The sequence below is a fragment of the Penaeus japonicus genome, unplaced genomic scaffold (assembly GCF_977035675.1).
Source record: "Penaeus japonicus unplaced genomic scaffold, GWHDUDI00000001_assembly GWHDUDI00000001, whole genome shotgun sequence".
In the NCBI taxonomy this organism is placed as follows: domain Eukaryota; kingdom Metazoa; phylum Arthropoda; class Malacostraca; order Decapoda; family Penaeidae; genus Penaeus; species Penaeus japonicus.
In genome coordinates this window covers 25430211-25447710 of record NW_028234403.1, presented here as the reverse complement: position 1 = coordinate 25447710, position 17500 = coordinate 25430211, and the positions used below count along the sequence as shown (strand labels likewise).

The following is a 17500-nucleotide window of genomic DNA, read 5'->3' as shown; positions in this document are numbered from 1 at the left end:
TTTTCGTCTACTTGCCTTGCCCTCACGCACCTTTTTTGTATCCATCGCCATCGACAATATTAATTTGAGTAGCGCCATCTACATGACAGTCTTCCACGAATTATATTTTCACTTAAAGGCTGATGTTATACCCTTGCTCCAGAACACACTGCGTCTCCGCCACTCAGGTTTATATAACCCATGAACTTTTGGTGTCTGTAGGGCGGACACAAACTGAGACACAGAGTACTCTCACTTACACGCGTTTCTCGGGCTAGGAAGATACCATGAGGCATCTCTAGGAAATCAGTTTGTAATTCCTTAGTTTGAGTTCCTTGACTCCTTTCAATCCTAGTAACTAGTGAAAAGGGTAAATAATTATTTACTTCTTGGGGTATGAAATGCCGTGCAAAGAAAATTACTAGATCTTTCAGTGTAGTTTGAAAAAATCTTGCGGGGAGACTAATCAAAAAGAAAATTAACCTAGTTTGTATTTCATACATGCTTTAGCATAACTCATAAAGCCTAAAAAGACAATATTCTTTCGCTGTTTAACAAAAATTAGAGGGTGGTGCGCCGTGGGGTAGAAGCGGAAAAAAGGACACTTCCCTTGCCACGGTTTCGCCTACGCGCTTAGGATTTTCTTTTGGTTGAAATCACTTCAAGTGGCATCTTGGCCACATAACTCATATCGCATGAGAACAACAACCATTAACTGATAAACATTCAATAAGGTCCCATAAGTAATAAGAGAAATACACAAAAGGCCAACCCGAGTGAACGTACTAACCCTACCACCTCCGACCATCCGCTTGTTCTCCTCCTCCCTCCCTCCTTCCCCGAGCCCTCCCTTGTCCTCCCTCCCTCCCTCCCTCCCTCCTTCCTCGGGCCCTCCCTTGTCCTCCCTCCTTCCCCGGGCCCCCCTTGTCCTCCCTCCCTCCCCGGGACCCCTCATCCTCCTTCCACCACGGGACTCCCCACCTCAGGATTAGAGGGAACCCACTGAGAGGCCATGTCAACTAGGGTTATCAATACACTTACGTTGCTTGGGATAACGTCCCTAAACTCATGTATTAAACACACTTTATCAATGCCATGTTTCTTGTTTAATCATTCAACTGAAAACATGTCCTTTTTAATTTGGTATATTAGTCTGGTTCGTATTTAATCAATTTCCCGGCATACTAATAATGACAAGGAATCAGTGTATATCACAGAAGTTAGTATATCTATTAGCATCTTCAGAAGAGGAGACTTCCCACGCTCTTCCCAGTGTTAGCTAGCGGAGTAGTAGACCAGGGCTGCCAATCGATCCCGTCCCTAGTGGTAACCCTGCCGTTGCCTTATCTTGATCCTTAACTACCTGTTGTCTTTGTGCGATATAGTCTACAGGTTCTAACCGCTTGCGATACGCACACCAGATACCCGAGGCAGATATGTAGCCACGAAGCTAATGCTTTGCCTATGCCAATGCCTGAATATTAATTAAGCTAACATTACTAACATGTCATGAGAGGCACGTAAAAAGGATCATGTCTCTCCGCGGTCTGTTTACGTTGTCGTTGATGTAGCTAGATGTAGTTGATGTTAATGATACTACTGCCATTAACGTCATGCTTGTAACGCGACCTGCCGGCAGAGCGTCCACGGAAACAAACTTTTGGAACTTGCTCATACCAAAACGCTTGAGAAATCATCGTAAAAACAGCGGCAAGAGGTTTAGGAACATTGTACTGAAAGATTATTAATAATGAACGGTGAAAGTCTTTCCGAATCTCGCTTGACACAAGCAAAGCGAACAAAGCATATGAAATCAAGGCAACTTTTATCATTCTAAAGACTAATCGACAGACGTTTAGTTTCTATGATTCCCGCAAATTGGCTTTCCACTCGTTGCTGAGCGCTACGAAATGAAAAGGCAGAAGTCAAACAAAAGAAAGATTTAATGAGTAAAAAAAAAAAAAAATAAAAAAAAACTGAAAGACCATCAGTGCAACAGTGTGCGTAACCAGAAACAAACATCGAAGGCGAACATCTATCCCCAACCCAGAAAACGAGCCGACAATTTGTTTAGATCGGTCGAGGAACCAGTGAGAGTGGGGGTGGTGGCCGTGGTGGGGTTGGCGGGAGGGAGAGAAGGGAGAGAGCGTGGCTTCCCCCGCCGACTGCCGGACGAGAATGAGCCGACCAACCAACGCACGGCCGCACCAGCCCGGGCTCGCGCTGGGATATCTCAGCGCAGATAGATACTGATAATACGAACGATTGGGAGCCAGGATTACGGCATTACGTCGAGCTTGATTTAATATTGAAAGACGTGGTGTCATTTTTTTTTAGGTAGGTTAAATCACGAGAGAAATTATGAGGTGTGGGGAAGGGGGTTGTGGGTGTATCCGGTATTCGTCACCGCATGCAATATCTTAGTGGAATATGTCAAGAGGCACGTAGCCCCATAGGAGGCAATGTTTGGTACAGCCATGCTATTACTGTTCGACTGTCGTAATAGGCACTAATCAGGCTATTAAGTAAATCGGTGTGAAGACTTGACGCTCACCAATAAACCTTATCGTATCCGCGAAACTCTCTGCCGTAAGAAATCGTAGATATTTGACTCATAAAGTTTGTCAATTTGCCTTTAGCTTACCTAAACGCAGTAAATAATGAGCTTTATGCAAATCCCTGAGCAAAAACCATTACAGACCAATCCCTACCATAGGTATTCCATACACGCTTTCACTGGCTTTGTCCTTGGTGAACGGCCCCGGAGGTTGGTACCCCTGCTCGGCTCACAACTAGGATGAGTGTAGAAAATGGAGAACAAAAGTAGACATCATCCATGCTATTAATGTGTTTACATGAATATCAAATACAAATTATATTTCTTATCCTATTCATTAGAGTAAACGATCCTGATTGTACATTATTGAATATTAAAGAGCTCTTAAATACCTGCAAACCCAAGATCGAACTCGCTGTGCCCGTTTTCTATACGTTCTTCCCGTGACGTTTTGCCTGCAGCAGCTGGTCAGATGTTTCAGTTTAGATTAGGCAGCCAGAGTGAGTAGACGTGTTACAGCTCAGCTCGTGGTTAGAAAGTTTGTGTGAAGAAGAGCATTCCCTGGAAAACATTTTGAGGTTTCCATTTGGATTATACATCATATTCTGAGTGTTTTAAGGTGTGTTAAGTGCATTTGTGATTATTTTGTCCCAAGTTTTGGGTGTTTTGAAGTTTTGAGGTGATAGTGTCTTTGTGTGACAGTTTTGTTGAAAGACAATGCCGTACAATTGGCATCAAAGTCTTATTCCATGCTTTTGTTTCTGGTGATACTTGATAGCACATGTAATTGCAGTGATATGTTTGACGCGTAAGTAATTTGGATTATTCTGAAGTTGCTAACAGGTTTGCGTAAGTATTTAACGCGTGAATAAGTGCAAGTTCCTTACATTTCATCTGCAGTGTGATGTCTAAGCATTAGGTTTGGGTGCAACTGCAGAAATAAGTGGGTTAGAGAGCTTAAAGGCCGAGTAAACAGTACGGGGAAGGAAGAACTTCTTTTGAGTTTAGCGCCAGACCACGCCATCGACTGGTCATTAGTGAAGAGTCAATTGAATGAACGTTGTTGCTCACAGTGACCTGTTTTATGGAAAAGGAAGGAGTTAATAGTGCCCAGCTTTGGTTGCTGAAGTGAGAATTTATATTATATTGTAGAATATGTGCCTGTTATGAGATTTTATCTTTGCATCCGGCTTTGTACTTCAATCAAGTGTTAGAGTGGTAGATCACTATAATGTGATTATAATTGTACAACTACTAGTATTATGTGCATATATACATCTCAGTGATAATTATACACGAGACTTGATATTATAATCGCGATCCAAGTAAGGTTTACAGAAAGAAGTGTGTTTTGGGGACTTAGAATTTTTTCACGTGTTCATCACGACTTCATTCTACATGTTGGTGATGTTAGCTTGGTTATTCATCCTCCAGTAGGGATCAAAGGGCATGCAACTGCCATGTAGTGACGAAGAGCCATGAGTAAAGCGAGGCGTGTGGAGCGGCGTGTGCGTGTGTGCATGTGTCAGGGCGTGCGGTCCCGGACTGAGAGTGTCTGGCTGGAGGAGCGAGTTTCCGTGTAACTCGCCAAGTGGGTCGGCCGATCTGCACACACAACCTTATGTTTTGGTAAATTTTCCAAACGTTTGAATAACCCGTTCTCTGTATAGCGCCCGACCCTTCGTTTTTTCCACAATACTAGTGTCTTGTTGAGCAGTTGCAAAAGCGATTTTGCCTCGGCTTGATCAGTGGGACTCCAACAGCGTGTGTCACTGTTGAAGCGGGGCCAATTAGGTCGAGGGATGGGGATTGGTGTTGGTGCTGCAACAGTTTGTGTGTCGTCACGTCGTGGCGTGTTGTAGGAGAGTTTGTAGCTATTGTGCATGACATTTGTGGGGCGCATTATGAGTTTCCTATTATCTTGTTACCGGTCAGACCTTTAGAGTTATTTAATTTTATTTAAGATGTTGCATTGTATGTGACGTTCATATTTCAAAGGCGATAGCATAGATAACGAAAACATGAAAATGTAATAAGCAGCACGCTTACTTAATGTCACTCAACATTGTACAGTGTCTGGTTAACACATAGATAGTGCATTGCTGATATATACAATAAATCCTTGATGCCACTCCCATGAGGACACGGAAGCAACCAGGATGCCACAGTGCCTCAAGGCTGTTCCGTCGGTATAAGCCAGCGGACAGGTGGGGCCCCAGGGAAGTAGGAGTGGTGGTTCCTGACGAAGGACGGCCTCCCTTTTTCGTCTTGCGCCCACTACACCCCACAGTTCTTTTTTACTACTTGGTATTTGTTGAGCGGAGATCGCTTGAGTGTTACTTCGTCTTAAAATTGGCTCGCACCGTTCGTTGTCTGCTGCGGGAGGTCGTATATGAAGGGGCAGGAGTGGTTCGGAGACCAGAGAAAGTGCTGGTGATGACACAATGGGATGGGTGGGGGCCGTACGAGAACTCTCGGTCTGGACGAGCGCGCTATTGAAGCTGGCTCTTGTTGTTCGAAGGTAATAGCTTGCCCAGATTTATTTATGCAGGAATTGTCTCTATACTCACTCACGTTCGGTAGCTTATGGCTGGTTTCAGGGTTGATGTTGTAGGTATTAGTGATCGTTCCTTTATTATTTGAGTTACGTAAATGTGTAAGAACGGGCTACCCGAAGGATTTACGGTCACAGGCTCGATTTCGTGGAGAGCCAAGGGGAGTTGCTTTTAATTTACCACGTGAAATTTAACATGAATAACATGTATACAGTTACAAGTGTTCATGGTAGTTTATCCCATTGATCTGCATGAAGTACCTTGTCCAAGTTGTTTCCGGTACCTCATGAATGTTACTGATTGCAAATGAGAATTATCTAACGTGGTAGTTAAGCCGTCATTATCCTGATAAGTGGCCAGTTGCAGTCGACTCGGATTTGCCTCCACCATGGACCCAACGCAGTGTTGTGTCTTCCACCATTCTCTTCCGCTCATCCACCATTAACCAACCCCACCCAGGCGTCGCCAGTGCCCCGTCTCAGCAGCGGTGCGGCGTCCCTGCTCGTGTGTGAACCTGGCCCGCCTGACCCTGTCCCACTTCCAACTGACACGCGCTCACGGACACACGCGCCCGCTTCTACGCACATACTGCTGTACAAATTAAGATATATTAGGCAGAAAGTAGGATTCCTTTTGTATGTATTTGTCCTTGCTGGTGCGAAAGGTTATTACATAATTAATTTTCTATAATAGCTATTGAGAGAAAAACGATCCAATCTATTTCCGCGCTTCTACGTCCCGAAATCCAGTCGCTGAAGTCAGGTGCGAGAGTCCCCCAAGGACGCCCTGCACATGCTTTCGGCCGCCGTCAGACCCTCTACCTCCTCCCTCGTCCCCCGCCCCCCGCCCCCCGCCCCCTACAGGAGCCTGCACGCTTTGACCCACATCCTGGAGGCCGCGACCCACCACTCGGCCTAGGTCCATGACGGAAAGGAGCTCAGTGGCCGGCGTGTTATCCCACCTCAGGTTCAGCGGCTATTTCCGGATTTGACGATGGCACCACTGCAGTCTATGGAGGGGGGGGGGCTGGAATCGGCGATGAAGATTAGGACAGGAAGAACATCTCGGAAATGAGGAATGTTTGATAGAAGTAGAGGTGCCAAGACATGTCACAGTGAGTCTACAATCTGGAAAGATAAAATGACTATTCACCGCGGGATGGAGGTCTGAGGAGGCAGTGTTCTGCGAATACTGTACCGCTATTTGTTGACAGTGGGAGCTCAAGGTACATTGATTGTTTAATCTTACCGTAGGCCGTTAGGTTAACATGCGAGTCACCAGCTTTGTACAGTGGATAAAGTAGAAATGGTTATAGTAATGTCCGGCGCGTTGTGAGGAAGGAGAGAGAGAGAGAGAGAGAGAGAGAGAGAGAGAGAGAGAGAGAGAGAGAGAGAGAGAGAGAGAGAGAGAGAGAGAGAGAGAGAGAGAGAGAGAGAGAGAGAAAAAAAAGAGGGGATGGGAGGTGGATCCAGACGGTGCCATCAGCCGAGGGAGGAGACGGAGGCAAGCAGGGTGAGGTGCCGTACGATAACCTCCATTTCCTGGCAACGCGTGTTGCGTGCTTGGGACCATATGATGTCTAGTAGCAGCATAGCCGCTACTAGCTAGACCTTTCGTGCTGTGTAGCCCTAGCTGATACTATGTAGCTTATGGTATTACATGAACTTAGATTTATACCAACATGCAGTCTTTTTGCAATTTTTGCAAGTAAACTATTTGAGAGACAGATTTTTATTGTGTTAGAATTATAGGTATATGCGATCAAGAGTAGTGGATGAGTTTCCTTTTACACCGATAATTTATTTCATTTCTCGATGTTTTATCAAAGATTTTTTATTGAAGTACCGGGCATGGTTAATTAATTGTTTATTGAACTATTCATCATTGCAAGTTGATTAACAAATTTGTCTATACAGCCTCCATCCAAATGTAGGAATATGTTTGCATAGTAGTAGTTCATAAATAGTCGAAGGAAAAAGTTACTTAGCAACTCGGGTCAGCTGATGGCCAAGCGTACCAACCCCTAGACCTCGCTAGCGTGGGAAAGTTGAGCGATTATTTCAACTAGATGCACTGAAAGTACGATAATGGAATTATATTTGGTCACTCATATCTTGCACTACTATATTTCAATTAGGAACGGAATAATAGTTATCTATTATTTGGATTGACAAGAACCGGTTATCATTTGGTAGCCTATTACCATCTTTACAACAATCATTGATTATCGTGACTGGTTGTAGTGTTGGCTGATTCTCCAACTATTACTACCACTATCATTTCAGATTATGCATTCATATCTAAAGCGAAAAATATATTTAAAATGCACAGTCCGATGTTGCTACGAGCTTAACTGATATATACCTTGCAAAGGAAAGCGATCGCCCTGAGACCGATTAAATGTAAATGAGTGATGCACGATACTTGAGGCACGCTAAGATTCCCATCATGTTTAGGGTCGTGATACCTGACATAGCTATTCCGTCTCCATACATTCGACCGGCCGCGGCGAGAGAGTCGAGGAAACTCTCTCCTCCTGTACGATATGTTTTCCGGGACCTCACCACGGGCAACGCATAAATCTTCAAACTGGCAACTGAGCGATAGTGGGATTTCGGGCGGATAGTCCCAGCCAAGTAGATGCTTGTCTTTGATGTGAGGGCTTTGCTTTAATTTAGGGCGAGGGCTGGTCATTGCAGGTCATTTGTTGGTCATTAAATACAGCGAAGAAACAGAAAGTAGAAACTTTTCACTTTGGCGTTCTTATCAAAACCGGAAAACCGTCAAGCTTCGCAGAATATGCCCTTCAATTATATGCGACCTCGTGCCGTTTAAAGATGCCAGAATACTAGTTGCAATGTTGATTGTAGGTAGCTGTTATGCGAGGCAAGGCAAGTATTTCGGTACGAATTTGATATTAGGAAAATTTATGGATGTTGGATGTGGCCGCAAGACGGACTTTCCCGAATAAATTCCAGGAAGTTTATACTATTCGTAAATTCACAATAGTTTTGAATTTGATATGAACCTTAAATGTCTCTTTCTTATATGAAATGAGAACGTCCGAGATTATCTTGCAACGAAAGGCACCCGAATTTGTAGAAAGTTGAGGTGATGTACGGAAGTCCGATCATTGTAGACACGTGCGGCCGACAGAAGCTTCAAGGCCGTGGAACGCCTAAGGCTGCAAGGAAGGAGTTAGGGGATGGCCATATGGGAGGGGGGGGGGATTTTCCCGCGACAGTCCGCTAGGCCACGCCTTCTAAATAACGTTTTTGTATGACCACAAACGGAACGAGATGTGGAGAGACGCGGTGAACTGTCTAACCCTCATCTATGTGTCAGCCATGAATGACTTTAGCAGATGTGCATCCGCGTTTCGGCACGTAGATGGCGAGTTGGTGGAAGAGGAAGGGCATGCTTGGGCACACGAACTCGCGGGTTGTAGGAGTAGTTCTGGGGGCTGGAGTGACGTCACTGTCCCTTATTCCTAGGCAGGATGTCCGTTCCGCAGAGCGGGACATTCCTTAAACTCCCATGTGAATTATTATGTAGTTATACTTATATCAGAAACCATTTTGCTATTATAGTTATCAGTATTTAACAATGCACAGGTGGTGATGTACATAATTAGCATTTATGTGCATCTCTGTACCTGGCAAATCACTGCAAATTGTGTGCAGTTACACTCTTGTGACGTCACTTATTTGTTGACGTGCCCGCGTGACGCTTACATGACGTCACTGGTTAGTAAGCTTGTCATTGGTCCAAAGGGGGAAAACACGCCTACTCCATCCTGATCGTATCATCCACTTTCGTTTTCTACCAGTACGCTTCGTTCAGATACCGGCGAGAGCGCACGGGCGGAGTGAACGAAACTGAGAGAATTCCCAGCGAGAGCTTCAGGTTGCGTTTCGCAGTAAAGGCAGAAGCGTCACAGGCTGGTAGCTAGCTGGCCCGGGTTGTGGTGGTGCATGAGAGGCTGACTCAGATAGTCAAGCAACAAGTGTGCGTACGGACGTGCGGCAGGGAGCTCCCGCTCGCACCTTGGAATAATAGTGGCCTTGCGTCATCACGCGTTAGGATAGTCCATTGTGAACACACTCAACAGTTTTCATAGATCTCTTCAGCCGCCCTTAACTCAGGGTGACATGGTTACTCTTAGACAAAGAGGTACGAAAACGATGCAACTGTGCATTTTTCTTGTTATTTGTGTTATTAACGAGATCGTTATATGGTGTTCATTGCGCGAGTCCGTGAATCGGGAAGGGGATATGGTGTGACTAATGAGGGAACAGTGAAGACCAAGAGTTGTGAGGTGTTGGAATCAGTTCTTCTTCTGAGTTTAGTGAATTGAGCACTTGCTTTTCTCGCGGTGTGGGCGGGTGTTGAGATACACGTGCCTGTTCACTAATATGAAAGATGTTTGTGTTAGAATTGAAACTGCAACGAGGGGGAAATCAGACCAAAGAAAGAAATTACATGTGCTGAACTTTTACTTGTTACCTTTTCAGGCCATTGTAGGTCTTAGGGAAACTTAGAGAAATCTGCTAGAAAATTGAATAGCCATTAAATTGTATTAATGGAAGGTTTATGGTATTCTGCCACTAACTGGTTCATCTCTTGTTCCGTGTGCAGGTGTTAGCCCGACTATGGCCATCGACGCCAGTGGAGTTTGGCCAAGCGCAGCTGGTCGTCGCGGCAGCATCACCAGCTACAAGTTCCGTGTTCGGGAAGAGCGCAAGAAAGTGATCCGCATCTCCAACGCCAAGTACCGCACCATAGAGGATCACGAGAGTGGCTTACGGAGATTCGTTCTCATCAGGTGAGTCCGTCTGGCTTTTTTCACAAGTTGTGTTCAAATGAAGTGCATGCATATCTTGCAGATTATCTCACCCCCAAGTGTGATTTGAGATTCGTCTATGGAATTTCATCCATGCAACAGAGTGTGACCTTGTTTCCCCTTGTCCCCCCAGGAACACTTTGAGACGACTGCAGCGTGAGGCCCGTGAGGAGAAGTTGGCCCGTCATCGTGCTGGTGCCACTAATGTGTCGCCGTCCTACCTGTCTGCCTCTCGGCCCCGCTCCCCCTCCCCTCCATGCGACATGCAGGTATCTGACGTGCTCAGTGTGTACGGACAGCCCGCCCCCACGCCCATTTCCGCCCTCGAGGAGGACGACCCTGTGCCAGCACCTAAGAGGCCTAGACTCTTCTTCGATGACGATAAGGAGAACGAGCGCGGGTCGTGCGAATCGCGGCTAATGGAGTGCGGAGTGGACGACAAGGATGAGTCTAGGATCATTGTTGATGACACCCAGGAGATCCTGCGGGATCTGTACGAAACTTACACGGGCGAGTCAATCAGCGCCCAGCCCCGCCCCTCAACGCCCACGCCGCCTCGCCCAGACACGCCATTCGCCGCCCCTGCATACTCGTGCACCCTACCTACCACCACCACGCCCTCCCTTACTTCTACAAACAACAGTAGCAGCTCTAGTACCAATAATAACACTAGTAGCTATACAAACAGCTACAGCAGCAGTATGGGCACCGGGGGCAGCAGCTTCCATGACTGGGGAAGGACTCAACAACAGCAGTATGCATGTGGCCACGCCTCGCTATTGGGGAACGACCTCCAGTCCGTTGTGTTCCACAGCCTCATCGCCTCACTCGAGTCGTAACGCGCGATATGTGCTGCTGATGAATCCCAGCAGCAGCAGCAACAGTAGTAGCAGCAGCAGCAGCAGTGACAGCGGCGGTGGCTCTCCCCCCCTCGCGCTGCCTGCAGTGCCATGCCAAAGAGGTGCAATCACTGGTGGGTGGCCCCCAGAAGCCGTGTGATTTCATCAAGTGTTCCCAGCTGTGATCTTACCATTATTTACGCGGAGCCCGGACTCGTCCAGTGCCTGAATGTTGCGTCACCCAGCGCGTCTCTCTGTCAAGTAGTGGACCGCGTTGGTGAGGTGACCCGGTTCGTCTCGTAGTGTTTGCCGGTGCTGATGGTGATGGTGTGGAGGAGGAGGAGGAGAAGGACTAGGAGGACTTGCGTCTCCAGGAAGGGCAAAGAGACTCCAGGCGGCTCCGCTGGCCGCTACCACGCCTGAGGAGGAGGCAGGGTGGCTGGAGTAGCACCTTCGGTAGTGTGACTTTTGGTGAGCCTTCTTTAATTAATTACCTGATGAGGAAGGGAATAGTCCGTGGACATTGTATATTATTACAGAATCATTCATCTGCATCATTTTTCATGAGTCACTCTTACCTATTATATTCATTAAAGCGATACATACATACATACATACATACATATATATATATATATATATATATATATATATATATATATATATATACACATACATATATACATATATACATATACACACATACACATATACACATAAATACATACATATATACATATACATACATACATATATACATATACACTTATACACATACACTTATACACATACACATACACATATATACATATATATTTATATTTATATTTATACACATACACACATCCATCATTTTCTTCACAACCACATCATCGTATCATCGCTGTCGTTGTCTTAATCATCATCGTGAATAGTTCATCCTCGCCACAATGACCCTCGGCAATTTAGTCTCATCCGAATTCTTAGTTCTCCCTTCACATTTGAGGGTTTGATTGCTAAACTCAAAACTTATAGTCGGTGGAACGCCCGATGAAAGAGAAAATAGGGAAAAAAGAAAGTTTACCTCCAGAAAACCCTTTTTTCTACTGGAGACAAAACCATCAGCCCTTTTCAATTCCGCTCAAGTGGAAGGGCTGTTTTAACTGAGAATTTGGAAAAGCCTGCAAGTGCACGCCTATAAAGACCAGAGGGAAGGAGGCAGATAACGCAGTGGGTCCCAATGACAAAATTATGCCAAGGTTAACTTTCGAAAGGCGCGTAGCCCCCCCCCCCTTCCCCTTCATTGTTAGCATAACACCCCTCCCCCCCAAACCAACTCGAAGCAGCCACATCAGTGAAGTGAAATATATATATATATATTTATATTTATATATATTGTTCTAATTTAATTGATATTACAAAGGTGTTGAAACTTCGAGAGCCAAACGCCTGAACCCCCCCCCCCTCCCTCTCTCCCTGCCTTCCCTTGTAACTTTCACCTCCAGACAGAAGCCTCTTTCCCACACGGTCTTCCAGGCTTCACTCGCGGCTTCATCAACAGGCATTTGGTTCATCTAGTCTTCAGTTTATCCTTGGAAGTCGTAAGTTGCTTTCTTGACGGCGGTATCCAGCAGACTTGGTTATAAATAAACTTAAAGGGAAAAGCGTGCAAATGCGAGACTCCGGAACAAAAATGGTGATGTCAGAGGTCTTCGGGTCTCGCACTGTTCAATTAGCGTTGTTTTTCTGTCGACTTCTGTATTATATGATTTTGTCTTTCTTTGTATATATGAATGTGCATATGTATATGTAACTTAAGCATTGCTTTTTCAGTTTCGTTCACAAGGACTTTTCAATTTTGTTCTCTTTTTTTATTCTTATCGAAAGGTTGTTTGTCCTTGTTTATCTCCTGTTTGTTTTGTTTGTTGGTGCCAATATGTAAAAGGTTTTAAACGAAATGTAAAAAAAAAGCAAATGAGTAAACAAATTTAAAAGATGGTGACATTTTTAGAAGCTAAGCAATCAGAGTTTGAAGGTGCTATTATTTGAGATTGTAATAGATTGTGAAAGAATGGAGAAAAAAAATTGTTGGACAATATATCGCTGATGAAGATGATCTCCTCATGTTTATATGAATATAAATAATATATATATATTATAATGTATAGATTTTTATGACCCATACCAAGTCTGTGCTGTTACTAGCCCCCTCATTTCTTACTTCATACACACATCATGTCTTAGCTTCGTATTTCATTCACTCTCGCACATACATTTCTCTTCACTCTGAAACACTATTGATGGCGAGGTGATTCCTCATACTTGAGCAGGTTCGATCGCATTCAGAAGTCCAGGCGAAGGTGCCTCGACTTCATGTTCAGAATCCAAGGCTCGAGTAGCATGGACTCATTCGAGCAGTCCGAGACTCCTCCTTCCCCCTCGTCCTGTGGGACTGGGCTTCGGTCCGCAAGATGGAGGCGAGTCTCGGACTCCAGCCCCACCAAGCTAGTGTAAATCCGGATGAGTGCCATCAATCACCGCATAAATAGACTTAATTTTACAATTTTGTATATTGTACAAATGTATATTGAGAATTTGTTATGATTAAGAGTTATTTGTATTTAGTTGGCTAATGACGAGTCAAAATACCAAAATGTAGTTTGTATAAAAAGATTCGAAATGTGTATCAAAGGTTTGAAAACGATCATCAACGATTTCCAGACTAAGACATGTATGATAATTGACCACATTTTATTTACACATAGAAAGGTTGTACCATTTATTATTTATTCCGATGTGGATATTATTTATGCATATATGATAGACACAAACAGGCGGGAAATGCACGCTGGAGGTTAGCTGTTTGATGCCTTCACCAGTTGCTAGGGAGTAAGTTAGCGATATATTATGACAAATTATGGTAATTTGCAGAACATTTACTTGTTACTGATATGTCTCAGAAAATATCAATGTGATTTTTATATAGCGATACATACTTAATTACAGAGAGTAATTTGTACTAAATGCTCAGACAGACGTCGCCTCTCGGCACGCTTTCCCGCGTGTTGCCTGCGTCACAAAGCGAGCAACTGACGAAGTCGGAGGACGAATTCTGGAAGTGGCACTCGAGAGGAATATCTCGCATGTACTAGAGCCTTGGCCTTCAGTCGAGCGGGTGTTATTTTCAGAATGAAATCCATGCATTAATAACTCAACCAGCTGCAGTTGTTCAGTTGCCACTTATATTTTTATTATACGAATTATTGTCTGCTCTTTACAACACACGTTTAGTCTTCCGTTTATTTTCTTCATGTCTTTACCTGTCTTTTAATGATAATTAGCAGTTATCATTACCATAATCACAAATTGATTATTTTGAGTAATTAGTTTTTTGTTTACGGTTCACCGACACGTTGACAAAACTAGTGAAGGATAAGGGTAGCACAATGTAAAAATAAACTTTTTATATGATACAGATTTGAACCGGGACTAATGTACAAAAGTCACTAAGCGACGCCCGTGACACGAGAGAATCACCCATAAGCCATAGTGTCGTTAGTGCCACTGTTGCTCATCGCAGTTGTCTTAGGAAGTGGCGTAGGGGGAACCAAGCTAAATCCAGATTGTGATACCGTCATTTATTATTACTGACCCATTGATATTTAATATCATCTGTGAAAGATATGAATTTTACTTTTATTCCAAACACAAAACGTGCGAACCAAAGTTTGCATGCCTTATTTCTTGCTCGGGATTTGTAGCCTGGTTCGTTCCCGGGTTCTCGTGGGCACTGTTGGCTCGGTGGGAAGACTCACAGGCGTCGCTGATACAGGGCGGGGGGGGAGGGACGGAGACCCCCTCGACTCTCGCGGTGGTCCCCCCTCCCCTTCCCCCTAGTGCAGTGGTGGCTGGGGAGGTGCGGGGGAGGGAGAGGTGGAGGAGGGCAGCGAAGTAGCGGCGGCGGCAATGACCACACATCATACTTTTCCTCCGCCGCCTCCCCAAGTCCTCCCCTCTCGTCTCCCGTAGCTCCCCAACACCCACCTTAGCTGTTTATAATATCTCCCCGAACTGTGGCATAGCTAGTGATGATGATGCTATATAAAAGTAAACGAAGATGAAGCTATTTTGTTCCTGCCAAAACACGTAAATAAGGTGTATTATCTTGTTACATTGTATTTTGTGAATTTTTTCAAATATATGATATGAAAGATATTCTTGAGTTTTTACCTAATCCCAGCCTTGATTATGATTACCTCCATGTTAAAATAACCTAAATATAACATAGAACAAGGAGAACACTATAGATCTACACAAAGTTTGAACAAAGCCTATTTTATCAGGAATATAATGATAAATAGAAGATTCGTAAAATCAAGTATATATGGAAGTAATTGGCCTGACAACAAGGATACTCCAAAGATCAAGAGAGAGTGACCGTAGCAACAATAGCAGTGATAACACATGTTACTGCTGACAATGATAAAGCCATAGAGGATTCAAAAACAAAAAGGAGGTTACATGGAGCACAATGACAAGCAGAATGTGGACAGTAAATCATTTCAGAATATTTTCTAGTTAAGAAATTAAACAAGTGAAATCAGTAAATAAAATCAAGCTATTTGCCAATGCATGAAACAAATATAAGTCACAAAATCGCAAAGAAAAGACAATAAACAAAAAAACTAAATACTAGACAGCGAGGGAGACTGAATGTACTTATATGTTAAAATGCATAGGTGTGTGTGTGTGGATGTCGATGTAGATATAGACCTCTATATAAACGCCTCTCTCTCTCTCTCTCTCTCTCTCTCTCTCTCTCTCTCTCTCTCTCTCTCTCTCTCTCTCTCTCTCTCTCTCTCTCTCTCTCTCTCTCTCTCTCTCTCTCTCTCTCTCTCTCTCATACACATACACATATACACACTGTGTTTATGTAGGCCCATATAAATAGCCACATAAAAGAATACATGCAAAAAACACGTGCACTGGGAAGATAAAATGAATGCACTGCTAATCTGCTAGTCACACATTCATAAACAACCAAATGATAGCAAAGTTAACAAGTGGAACATGTAAACGGGGTTAAGCACTCAGATTGCTCAAAATTAGCCAAAACATTTGAATCCTTGAAAGATAATCCACTTCCGTTAACCACGTAATCCTTTGGTAATCATCTGAGGGGTTTGCATGCGTTGCAGAGGATGAATATAAAATTGAACATACATTTTTTTTCTTACAAAACGGTGTATGTGATGTGTGTTTGCCCCCCCCCTCTCTCTCCCTCTCTCTCTCTCTCTCTCTCTCTCTCTCTCTCTCTCTCTCTCTCTCTCTCTCTCTCTCTCTCTCTCTCTCTCTCTCTCTCTCTCTCCCTCTCTCTCTCTCTCTCTCTTTCTTTTTCTTTCTTTATATATATATATATATATATATATATATATATATATATATATATATATATATATATATATATATATATATATATATACATATATAACTAGCACGTTTCCATGTCCAACGGAATTACCTGAAATTTTATCTTGCTCTGTGACGTCATCCGTTTTCATTCATCCCTGCTTCATATACACACACCACTGGCTCCTCCCTACCGGAAGCTTCCTGACTAGCTGTGTCAGCCACCGCTTTGTCTATGGCTCTTCGTTGACACACCAGTGAAATTTCCTTTCGAATGTAATGTAATGTGAGTGCAATCACTACTAATCGTTCCGGGCATACAGTCTTACCGCTCGATCACAATTGTTGTGCAAGGAATCCAGATGATTTTATGCTCCTTACCAAAACATACACGTAAATACAACATTTAAAAAAAAAGAAAAAAAAAACATGAGAAATGTATCCTCATTTGGGTAGCAAGAAAAAGTAACATCCAGATTCCAGAAGCTGGTAAAATGGAAAACAAGATTAACCGAGCTGTAAGACGAGAAGAAACAATCACTGGTATAACATGCTCTTTGCCCCCCCCCCCCTCTCTCTCTCTCTCTCTCTCTCTCTCTCTCTCTCTCTCTCTCTCTCTCTCTCTCTCTCTCTCTCTCTCTCTCTCTCTCTCTCTCTCTCTCTCTCTCATTCTCTCTCTCTCTCTCTCTCTCGCTCTCTCTTTCTCTCTCTATCCATCTATCTATCTATCTATCCATCTATCTATCTATCTATCTCCCTCTGCCTGCTTTCTAATGCAACGCGAATTAACATCGAGAGGAGACATTAGTTAGCCGGCGTCACTAATGACTAACAAACAGGCTATTAACAGAAGCAGCCATCAGTAGGTCGACTCAGCCGCCGAAGGTCGCGGTCACTGGTCTTGCAATCAAGAGGAAAGGGATATTACTGCTTGTAATAATGTGGATATGATAATCATCATTACTATCACTATTTTGTTCATAAGCACTATTTGATTAATGGTTTTGATTGTTATTATTATTACCATTATAGTGATATTAATATATTTTGCAAAAGGATGATAATAACGATAATTGTAATAAGAATAATGATTATTATATGATAACGATAATGCTAATAGTAATGATAACAACAACAATAGTAATAATAACAACAATGATGATAATGATGATGATATTGATAACAGTGATGATGATACTAATAATACCAATAACATAATAATAATAATAACAGCAACAATAACTACATTAACAATAATAACATGAATAACAATGTTAACGAATAAATAATGATAACAAAACAAAATCAATAATAATGATGGAATAAAGATAATGATAAC

At 43.4% G+C, this 17500-nt stretch overlaps 1 protein-coding gene across 2 annotated transcripts; it reads left to right on the top strand.

The window, feature by feature from the left end:
- The first annotated feature begins 3015 nt into the window (after nucleotides 1–3015).
- LOC122257380 (uncharacterized) lies at nucleotides 3016–14967 on the top strand. Of its 2 annotated transcripts, none has more exons than XM_043022642.2 (3): nucleotides 3016–3155; nucleotides 9730–9916; nucleotides 10068–14967. In XM_043022642.2, exons 2-3 carry the CDS (start codon nucleotides 9744–9746, stop codon nucleotides 10771–10773), a joined length of 879 nt encoding a protein of 292 aa, XP_042878576.1. In that variant the 5' UTR covers nucleotides 3016–3155; nucleotides 9730–9743; the 3' UTR covers nucleotides 10774–14967. The 2 variants fall into 2 exon arrangements, with proteins under 2 accessions (XP_042878576.1, XP_042878575.1); XM_043022641.2 differs by lacking the exon at nucleotides 3016–3155 and adding an exon at nucleotides 8922–9264.
- Nucleotides 14968–17500: the final 2533 nt, after the last annotated feature.